The 10,053-nt window shown below is 35.9% G+C and overlaps 3 protein-coding genes across 3 annotated transcripts; all 3 read left to right on the forward strand.

Annotated features, from left to right (window-relative positions):
* Positions 1–390: 390 nt before the first annotated feature.
* Positions 391–3,618, forward strand: LOC135169116 (enhancer of split mbeta protein-like). The gene is made up of 4 exons (XM_064133852.1): positions 391–654; positions 900–989; positions 1,174–1,449; positions 2,293–3,618. Exons 1-4 carry the CDS (start codon positions 601–603, stop codon positions 2,587–2,589), a joined length of 717 nt encoding a protein of 238 aa, XP_063989922.1. The 5' UTR covers positions 391–600; the 3' UTR covers positions 2,590–3,618.
* Positions 3,619–4,191: 573 nt separating this feature from the next.
* Positions 4,192–7,143, forward strand: LOC135169089 (protein LTV1 homolog). The gene is made up of 5 exons (XM_064133809.1): positions 4,192–4,364; positions 4,876–5,637; positions 5,916–6,215; positions 6,399–6,653; positions 6,956–7,143. Exons 1-5 carry the CDS (start codon positions 4,362–4,364, stop codon positions 7,067–7,069), a joined length of 1,434 nt encoding a protein of 477 aa, XP_063989879.1. The 5' UTR covers positions 4,192–4,361; the 3' UTR covers positions 7,070–7,143.
* A 270-nt stretch (positions 7,144–7,413) lies between these two features.
* Positions 7,414–10,031, forward strand: Vha13 (Vacuolar H[+] ATPase 13kD subunit). The gene is made up of 4 exons (XM_064133810.1): positions 7,414–7,573; positions 8,242–8,342; positions 8,606–8,704; positions 8,915–10,031. The coding sequence occupies exons 1-4, from the start codon at positions 7,492–7,494 to the stop codon at positions 8,987–8,989; spliced, it is 357 nt and encodes a 118-aa protein (XP_063989880.1). The 5' UTR covers positions 7,414–7,491; the 3' UTR covers positions 8,990–10,031.
* Positions 10,032–10,053: the final 22 nt, after the last annotated feature.

The raw sequence follows: 10,053 nt of genomic DNA on the forward strand, positions 1-10,053 counted from the left end.
TTTTTCACACTTTACGTCGTGGAAATTTTGAAATGAAGAGAACTTTCCGCAGAATAAATTGTTGTGGTCCACAAAAAAAATAAAAAATCATTTTGACGATACGAAATACATAGTCAACATGTCATCAATAAATTGACCATGAGATAACAAAATTGCCTGAATTTCACTTCATATTCATAAATTTTTTTTTTTCGTACTGTTCCATTTTACCCCACCCTGTCCACTAAAATGACATTTGTGAACGGCCAGTTTTGGCCTTTCTCCCCGTTTTTTTTTCATCGTTAATTGAATGTGTGTCAGTTTTTTTCTGCAAAAGAGATCATTTAGAAGTTAAATAGCACGCTGAGTTTTGGGCCGGGGCCGGAGGGGAGGGTTCCGATGGAATGGCTGACGGAGCACCCAGTCAGTTGGTGTAGAGACTCCATGGAGTGAGCACTCGTTCTAATTCACCCTCAATCTCCATAAGTGCACGTCATTCATTCAAAACGCCTGTCTCCATTCATGAATTTTCACTCGACAGCCATCGAATTTGTTTGTTAACAATCCGGAAAGTGCTGATTGACAATTATTGTGGATTAATTACTGGAACGAAAACGTGCAATGATGTCGTACGATTACCCACATCCAGTTTCGAGGACTCATCAGTACAAAAAGGTGAGTGCAATCAACAAGTTTGGGATTTGGGAAAAATTTACTGACTAATGATTTATAATTATTGTTGTGTCTTAATTGAGTTTAATTAGCGTATGTTATCCTTAATTATTTTGTCGACGGGAGACGTTTCAATTTATATTTTTTGTCGGGTTCATTCGACGACAATTTCCATCGCATTATTGTTTAATTAGTTTTTCTTGTGCCAATTTTCCCTGAATATTCAATTTTTTAATATTTGTTTTTAGATAACAAAGCCAGCATTGGAGAGAAAGAGACGGGCTCGGATGAACAAATGCGTTGAGCAACTTAAAAAGATCATGATTGATACCCTCGAGGTATGTACTAATTAATCATTCACTTGATTAATGAAACAATCGCCGAGAAATTTCGATTGATAAATCAATCAAATGGTCAACTGTCCGTCAGTTGAATTTTTTCATCTTTTCGTTCACGCGTAACATCATTCATTATCGGTTAATTGATACTCACGATTAATCATGAATGATTTTTCATGGACAGACCGAAGCCGAGAACATCAGTAAACTCGAAAAAGCCGATATTTTGGAGCTGACAGTCCATCATCTTCAGCGACTTCAATCGTCCCCACCCTTGGACTTAGTACCAGGGACACCTCAGACCGAGGACATCACTCCCGAGAGCCGATGGCACTCAGGATTTGGTCACTGTGCTGCCGAGGCCTGCAAATATCTCGCAGCTATGCCCGGTGAATTCGGGGAAAAATTGGCAAGACACTTGGCGATGGGTCTCGAGATAGCCCACCAATTAAGTACTCAGGTAAGAATGTCTCAATTGTTAACATTTATTCAGGGAAATTGATGTAAATACACACTCAAGAACGTGGCCCACGATTTATCACACGTTGGGCATCCACAATACGAATTAGAATGAAATTTAATTATTTCTCGTGAGTGGAAAATTATGACAGTCGTGTCCACACGGAGAAAATATCGGAAATCAAATTATGAAGAGAAGGGTAGAGTCTCTTTGATTTTTAGAATTTTTCCATTTTCCGAAGGAGAAAAGATAATTTCGTAATTTAAAAACAATAATTTCGACTCGTGAAATTTCAATAAAAATTGTTCTAAAAATTTTGGTAATTTAAAAACGAAGTGTTATTAAGACAGAATTGCCAAATGATGTTGAATTTTTATGTGACGTTAGGGAATATTACGCGAAAATTATAGAATTTCGACGGAGCACACCGTAATTTTTCTCGAACGTCATTTAAAATGCAGTTTATTTTGTAATTTTTTAAATTAGCACAATTTTTGTGTAATAATAATTATTATTATTTTTCTCTATATGACGCGGATTTATACCGTAACTCAAAATTGCTCTATACCCCATGAGAAATTATTGCAGTGAATCGGAATAATAAATCAATTGTTCCGATTTATTGCAAATTTTTTATGGGACGAAGACAATCCGATGAATTTAGCAACAATTCACTGTTTCCTGCTACATTATACAATATAATAAATATAAACTATATGTAAGGGAATAAAAAAAATAATTATTGCAAACAATTAACAATAGTCATTATCATTACTGGTAATTATCGTGATGTCGTCGGATTTCTAAAGATCAATCTTCCAATTTATTCAATTAATTTTTCAGAGTGTCTCACAGGGTGTATCGGTCCCTCAAAATCCAACGGCCGTAGCTCACTCGCACCTCGCGCTACCTGGTCCTCCATCCCCGAAGAGGCCATCCCCCTCGATGGTCACGTCTCACCGCCTCTCCCCCACACTACCCCCCACAAATGCGTCGGCGGTTTCTCTCGAGCCGATGCCCAACAAATTTTGTAATTCGCTGGAGAGAAGCGGATCACCGATTCCGACAGCTACAGACGACGAGGAGGAAATAGACGTCGAGGGATTTGACGATAACGACCCCATGTGGCGACCCTGGTAATACATGTGATTAAACACTAACATTTAAGCGGAGATCTATTGACTATTTTCAATTATTTGAACAATCTTCATGTTGAGAGGACATTTTTATGACGTTACTGACTCTTTTGAGTTATTGATACATTTTTTATGGGCCATTAAGTGCTTTAATATGTTGACGTAGGATTATGCCATTAATTATTAATCAAAATTCTGAACCGTTATAAATTCATGAACTCGAGAAATTGAAAATCTCATTAATTACGTCATTGGAATGATTTTGCATCAGAATTTTGTACTGTGCAACTCAGATGAAAAATATTGAATGCAGATTTTTTTTTTTAATTAAAAATTAACGATCTATAGACAATTAAAAATGTTTAACGTCACTTACAGGTGCAATCAGTTATACCTTCGATTGTTCAATTACTATTGTCATTGTTTCGACGGCTTTATTTTTTATTCAGGAGTTTTTATAAATAATAGAAGAGAAATGGTAATGATTTCAAGAACTCAGAAGTCAGAAGTAGAGATCGACATTTTTTTCACAAGAAAAATAAAATAACTGTTAAACCTGAAGAATTACCTCTTACATTTCAAAATATTGTTAAAAACATATCCATTATATAGTAAGATGAATTCATCATATTTTTTGTTAGTGTACTACTGAATAAATTGCCTGTCATTTTAATCTTAGGAGGCATTCACTTTGGTATGTGGCTTTAATTACATTAAAGAAGTGCAGGGACATCGTAGGCTGCACAGTGATAGATAAATAATTGTGAATTGTAACTGTTTTTTATACTTCAAATGTATTTATGCTGCAGACGTTATTTTAGGGAATTTCAATCCTTCGATATGCTCTCCCTTTTAATATTATTATGAGAAGCGACAATGTAATACGTAATACATAAGAAATCATTATTATTGTGAAATAATATGGATATGTTTATATCATTTTTATAACTGCGATATATCTGTGATGAAGATAAAGTAACATGGCTGATCATAGTGACGTGTGAATTTAAATAAACTGATTTTTTACCAACAATCCCCAGCTTACGTTTCATTTTTGTAAATAGTGGCAATTTTTAGAAATTAAAAATCCTCTGAAAGATTTAAAAAATCTATGTTTATCAAATTAAATGTTAATTTCCACAAGTTGCACACAGAGGTGGCTACTGATAAATAGCCTGTGGAATGAGGGTTCTGCTGGTGGCAGACAGAGGACACTATTCACATTATTCACATTATTTATTTAAAAATAAATGTGGAACTAACGAAACATTTGGGCGCAGTACAAACGGGTAGAAACCTTCTACCAACAACAGAATTCGTTCTTTTTGTCAAAAGTAATCTCCTTCGACTATCTACAGACGAGTTTTTCTGTCGCCACCAGCCACCAAAATCGCTCGTTACGCCTCTCACTGTCGAGGTCATTACTAACATCACGTGAGCCTTTAGTACTCTATATCTCCTTTGTCAAAGCAGTGAACAAGTACCTCGAGACACCGTCTGGAGACAAAATGGCCGCTGCGCAACCTCGTGGTGCCTATCGGAACCTGTCCCTTGTTTGTGTCTTTACAATACCTGTCTGTATCACACTTTACCAGGGGTTAATTGACAGACGACATCATAATCTCAGTGCTAGACTGCAGGATCACACGTGTTAATTACGGAAGAAGAAGAAAATAGAAATAATTCAGTGCGAAATTCGGTCAATCGTGCCTATCACCTTGAATGGATTAATTAGTTGAAGACAATCCCCAGAAATTCGAGTGAAAAACTTCAAAGATGGTGAGTAAAATGGCTGAAACATTGAGTATGAATTTAATACGTGAAATTGTTGGTTAGAAACCTTCTGTTTACCCCAGTCAATTCTTTCATTTTGTACCTCAATCTTTAAATAAATTTCAAGTTTCTAAATTTTTTATAATTATCGTTCAAGTCAAAACAACCAACAGAATTATCGCTGCCATAGCTCTGTCTCAGTCGTGATCAGAAATCGTCTCCATTTAAATTCGTTAAAAAAATGCAATACGATATTCAAGTCATTACGATTTTAAAATTATGGCGAGGAATCATATTGTGATTAATATTGATAGACTCTTGGGTGATAATGAGACGATATCACCCAAAAAGTCGGAAACTTGAATAAAAATAGTTCAAACGTTTCTATCCAAAACCAAAAATCATCGACGTTCACTCTGCTAAGATTTTCTTAATTACAAATCTCAGCTGATAAACGTAAATTAAAAAATTCTTTGACATTCTACCTTGCACTGAACAATATTTTTTATCTCCTTAGCCTAAAGGAAAAGCCAAAAAATTCATCGACAAGAAGAACTCCGTGACATTCCACCTGGTGCATCGTTCCCAGCAAGACCCTCTGGCAGCTGATGAGACAGCTCCCCAGCGTGTTCTTGTTCCAGTGGACGCACCTCAGTCCTCGAAGCCCGACAAGAAAACCGGAGATCCTCGGAAAAGAAAAGAGGAGCAGGAGAAGTATGGTATCTTCTTCGATGACGATTACGACTACCTCCAACACTTGAAGGACGTCAGCAAACTCCCAGTGGAGTGGTCCCTGGTGGAGAACCCGAATGACAAGAAGAATGTCGATAAGAAGATCAATCTCCCCTCCTCGGTCTTCGCATCTGAAGTCGAAGAAAAAGTTGGACTTCTCAACAAGGCAGCCCCTATATCAGGACCGAGAATCGACCTTGATCCTGATATTGTAGCGGCTATGGACGATGACTTCGATTACGATGACCCTGAGAATCAGCTCGAGGATGACTTTTTCCAGCTGGCTAATGGAGAAGGAGAGGAGGTGGAGTTCGATGAGGGTGAGGAGGACGAATATGAGTCTGATGTGTCGTCGGGGCACATGGCGATCTCCGATGAGGAGAGGGACGAAGTTGGAAGTCTTCATGGGTCTCAGTTCTCCTTCAAGGACGAGGAGACTAAGTCGAGGTTCACAGAGTACTCGATGTCCAGTTCTGTCATGAGGAGAAATGAGCAGCTGACATTGTTGGATGATAAGTTCGAGAGAATGTTTGCTGCTTATGACGAGGTCTGTCGTTCAATTGTTTAATTATTTTTTTAAGTAATAATTGATAATTTTTAAGTTAGGAACCCGTTGCATATTTCACTCCACTCATTTTATTCTGACGAAGGTAATCGAAAGATTATTTGTTCATTAATAAATGAGATAATTCAGTAGCGAAGTGGTAAAAAGAGAAATAATTTTTGATTATTGTCCAGTTTTTGAAGATGTTAAAAGCTTTATTATAACCTTTTTTGTGGAGAGATTTGGGGACTAAAAATGTATCAACGCATTATTATTATTAGGTGGAGATTGGAGCTTTGGATTGTGAGGAAATCGAAGGATACGTGGCTCCTGATTCAGAGATTGTGATACAATGTGCTGAAGAGTTTGAGAGACAGCAAAAAGAGTCCACGGAAAATGTCACCCAGCTTATGAAGGATCGATTGAAAATTCTTGAGTACAATGAGTCGAGTTCTGAGGGGGAGGAGGGCCTGGAAAGGCTCGCGGTGGAGCCCAGGGAAAAGGAGAAATGGGATTGCGAGAGTGTGCTGAGCACTTACAGTAATATTTATAATCATCCGAAGTTGATTGTGGAACCAAAGGTAATTATTCGCAAAGAGAACCAGAAATTTTGTGAAATATTGTTCATAATTTTAACAAAATTGAGAAACGTTTTTTGCGAAAATTTTAACATTATTTTTTAGTGGAAATAAATTCTTCGGAATTGTTACTGTTAAAATATATCGTTTGTACATATTGTATTGAAATAGTAATAATGATTTCAGGGCCTCGGAAAAATAAAATTGCATAGTAAAACAGGAATTCCGAAGGACGTTCTGGGTCAACAATCAGGAAAACTAACAACGAAGAGTCTGGCCCAGTGGGATCGACAGAACGATTTAACGTATGGAAAAGCCGTTGGCCCTCCCTCCATTGTTGAGACCATGAAGTCCACCCTGAGTTTGCTAAGTACTAGACCCAAGGATGAAACCCCGGAATGCAGGAGAGAACGTAAAAAGGTCATTAAAGAATACAGAAAGGTATGTTTCACTTGAAATTGAGAAATCATTTCATACACTCTTTACTAGCATTTTTTCCATTCTGATTCCAGCCAATCAGAAACGATAATTCTCCGAATACTCCTCAACCTTCCAAATAAACCGCATTGAAGTGTTAATCGTAATTAACGAAATAAATTTGGTTCTAAAATTCTTTACTTTTTAGAGGTCAAATATATTCCTGTCGTTATTACACCAAACAATTGTGATATTATCTGATAATTTGGAAGGTGTTGGGGCATTGAAATAAAAAAAAAACTCAGGAATCGATTTTATCTTTCCAGGAACGAAGGCTAGAACGCAAAGCGAATACGGAAGCTTTCAAGGAGGAGAAAAAGAGACAGGAAAAGATTATGCTCAATAATCAACAGAATGTCCAGGGTAACCGTATCTTATAAGAAGAACAATCTACAATTAATTTATAATTTCAAATTTTATGAATAAAAAAAATATCAAAAAAAGCTCATACACTTCTGGATTTTTCCCACATTGATCCCCAATTTTTAATGACGTAACTCTGTAAATAACTTTTATAAACAAATGATATTAGTCTATTCATGTGACAATTTCTATAATATTTTCCAAGTGTTTTCCAAACATTAAAAAATGATAAATTATCATATAAAGATTTTTTCTCGTTACATTTTCCTCATTTTCGTAATTATTTCGTATTTCGAACGTAACAACCACGTGATACCGTCCTGGTAACCAGCGCCATACTGTCAAAGAGCCTGAAAAGTGAAGCTCACAAGTCATATGATCGATTCGTGATTATCGTCAGCCCAAATCACTTGTCCCCTCGTCTTCTCCGAGTGCAAAGATGGCTAGCCAGACCCAGGGTATCCAGCAGCTCCTGGCAGCTGAAAAGAAAGCAGCGGACAAGGTCACAGAAGCTAGAAAACGTGAGTCTCCAAATCTACTTTTTTCCTCTGGGATATTTATGGGTTTCCACTGCCTGGGAATGACTCTTGCGTACGTCAGAGGGTCTCGGATATTCCGGGATGGGGCTTATTTTTGTAAGAACTAATGGGATTGTTTAACAGGTGATTGTTTTTCACACGTTCTGACGTATTTGAGGTGGTTTTTAAGAGAAATTGGGGGGGTTTCGGGACCCTCAGAGGATCAGGGAAGTTTGGGTGGGTCTAACCTTGATAGCTAGTCTTGTGATGTTCCAAATCAACTCACGAGGTGATAGTCCTCCTGCGGGTTCGGTTTTAAGAACTTTTTTCATTAAAAAATCTCTAAAATTGTAATCTTTAGAGAATAATTGACGAAAAAGTGACATAAACATCGATTATTGAGTGAAAATCGTTGTTTACATTTATGTAAGAAGTTGGATTCATTAAGAAATTGAAGGGGGAGGGGTAATTGATGGAAAAAGTGTAAAAAATATTATATTCAATATCAATATCACTTTTTGTTACCTGAAAAAGAAATAAAATAAAATCTTTAGATTTTCCCATCAAATACTTTCGGTGCTTCAAGAAAATTGTGCGCACCTCCCTCTCCTTTTAAGTTTTATGAATGTAGCGAACGATATTGTTGTTAAGTAATTAAATTTTCTGTTCAGGCAAAGCTCGTAGATTGAAGCAGGCAAAGGAGGAGGCTCAAGAGGAGATTGAAAAGTACAGACAAGAACGAGAGAGGCAGTTCAGGGAGTTTGAAGCCAAGGTAGTGTCCAATAATATTTAGCAAATATCTTCCCACAATTACATCGATAAAAGAGATATTCAGAGTAAAGGATCTCCCAGAACAATTCCATCCCCCAGGAAATTATCATTTTTTTCATTCTATGGAAGTTAGGTCTCTCATTTTTTTTAGAAAGTCGAAAAGACTAATTGTCATGAGTCAATTCAAACATAAAATATGAAAAAAAAAATGAATATATTAGATATTCATTGAATATTTAATTTATTTAACCCCTTTTGAAACAGCACATGGGCTCCAAAGAGGATGTCGCTGCACGGATTGATGCAGACACCAAAATCAAGATTGAAGAGATGAACAAAGGTGTCTCCGGTCACAAGGATAAGGTGAGTCAATCCCCAAAAAATATTAGAGACCCTTACACTCAATTTGCGAACAAAATACATTTAAATGTAATGAAGATATCGAAATTCCCTTCGATTAAAAAAATATTTACGAAAAACCAACTAGAGATGACGAAAAAATTATTTTATTTTATAAACTTCAAGTCTCGTTAAAAGAAATTAATTGATTCATTAAATTTAATTATTGATCAGGTGATACAGGAGATTCTGCAGTTGGTGTACAACATCAAGCCAGAATTGCACAAAAATTACCAGATCGAAGCCTAAGCCACGAAAAGCCTCACAAACCAACCTAATAATATAAATAAATAGAAAGAAAAATATAAAATTATCACAATATTACATGTAAATTAAATAATACGCCTCTTATCTCATATCTTTCCAGAGGATATCTATCGTCGTTGATTTATTGTATTTCAAAAGTAAATACCATATAATGTTATTGAATTGTACACTTATTAGTCTAGCCAGTAAAACTCAAACTCTAGTGAATGAACCATGCAATACAATAATTAAAAAACTATAACTATTACCCCATAGCACACAGTGGCTTCATCCAAGTCTTCAAAGACAATAAAAAAATCATCAGTTTAGTCGCTTAAAAAAATTTTTGTGTGAAACAATGAGTTGACGGTTTGAGTATTACTGTTAGTTAATTAAGTAATTAAAAGGATTATATTATAAATGTAATTGTCAAACGAAAAATTATCGCCTCCACGTGTCAAGGCCTAGACATGTTTGGAGAAGATTTTCGATCGTTGAAGAAGATATGAATTTGTTTTTCATCAATTTTATGCAGCTCCAGAAAAATTTCAACGTTTAAATGAATCCAAAGACCTTCAGGTCAAGCAAAATCAATTAAAATTAATTATTTTAATTGAACTTGTACGCAGTTTTCAAAAGTGCAATGACGTTTTTTAGTGAAACATTTTTATGTTTATATTCATAAAAAGAGTTTCATATCTTCTTCCAAATAAAAAAATTCATTTAATGTTTCAATTAAGGTGGTGGCTATAGGATCATGTATCTAGATGAATGTTGTTACATTAGGCTTCATTCCATGTTTTTCTGTTACTACGAGGACAATTCTAAATCAAGTACACGATTTTTTATGGTACAGCCTCCCTGGATTCTCGTCAGCTCCCAATACTCGAGGATCTCGTGACGATGTACCCTTAATCCGACTCTTTCCGTTTTAATGTTAATGAATTATTGATAAAAAATGGGGACATTTCTCTGAATCGTGTGTGCATCTGTATGAGCCGACTGTCTGTACAGTATTAGCATCGAAATAAATGATTTAAAAATACTGCTGTATTTATCCAGATTAA

The sequence above is a fragment of the Diachasmimorpha longicaudata genome, chromosome 14 (assembly GCF_034640455.1).
Source record: "Diachasmimorpha longicaudata isolate KC_UGA_2023 chromosome 14, iyDiaLong2, whole genome shotgun sequence".
In the NCBI taxonomy this organism is placed as follows: domain Eukaryota; kingdom Metazoa; phylum Arthropoda; class Insecta; order Hymenoptera; family Braconidae; genus Diachasmimorpha; species Diachasmimorpha longicaudata.

Bases quoted from the DNA above. Each gene is read 5' to 3' on its own strand.
- LOC135169116 (XM_064133852.1), top strand. From the start codon at position 601: ATGATGTCGTACGATTACCCACATCCAGTTTCGAGGACTCATCAGTAC. The intron at 990-1,173 runs GTATGTACTAAT...TTTCATGGACAG, and splicing joins TCATGATTGATACCCTCGAG to ACCGAAGCCGAGAACATCAG. The intron at 1,450-2,292 runs GTAAGAATGTCT...TTAATTTTTCAG, and splicing joins CCCACCAATTAAGTACTCAG to AGTGTCTCACAGGGTGTATC.
- LOC135169089 (XM_064133809.1), top strand. The intron at 6,216-6,398 runs GTAATTATTCGC...TAATGATTTCAG, and splicing joins AGTTGATTGTGGAACCAAAG to GGCCTCGGAAAAATAAAATT. The intron at 6,654-6,955 runs GTATGTTTCACT...TTATCTTTCCAG, and splicing joins TCATTAAAGAATACAGAAAG to GAACGAAGGCTAGAACGCAA.
- Vha13 (XM_064133810.1), top strand. From the start codon at position 7,492: ATGGCTAGCCAGACCCAGGGTATCCAGCAGCTCCTGGCAGCTGAAAAG. The intron at 7,574-8,241 runs GTGAGTCTCCAA...TTTTCTGTTCAG, and splicing joins GGTCACAGAAGCTAGAAAAC to GCAAAGCTCGTAGATTGAAG. The intron at 8,343-8,605 runs GTAGTGTCCAAT...CTTTTGAAACAG, and splicing joins TCAGGGAGTTTGAAGCCAAG to CACATGGGCTCCAAAGAGGA.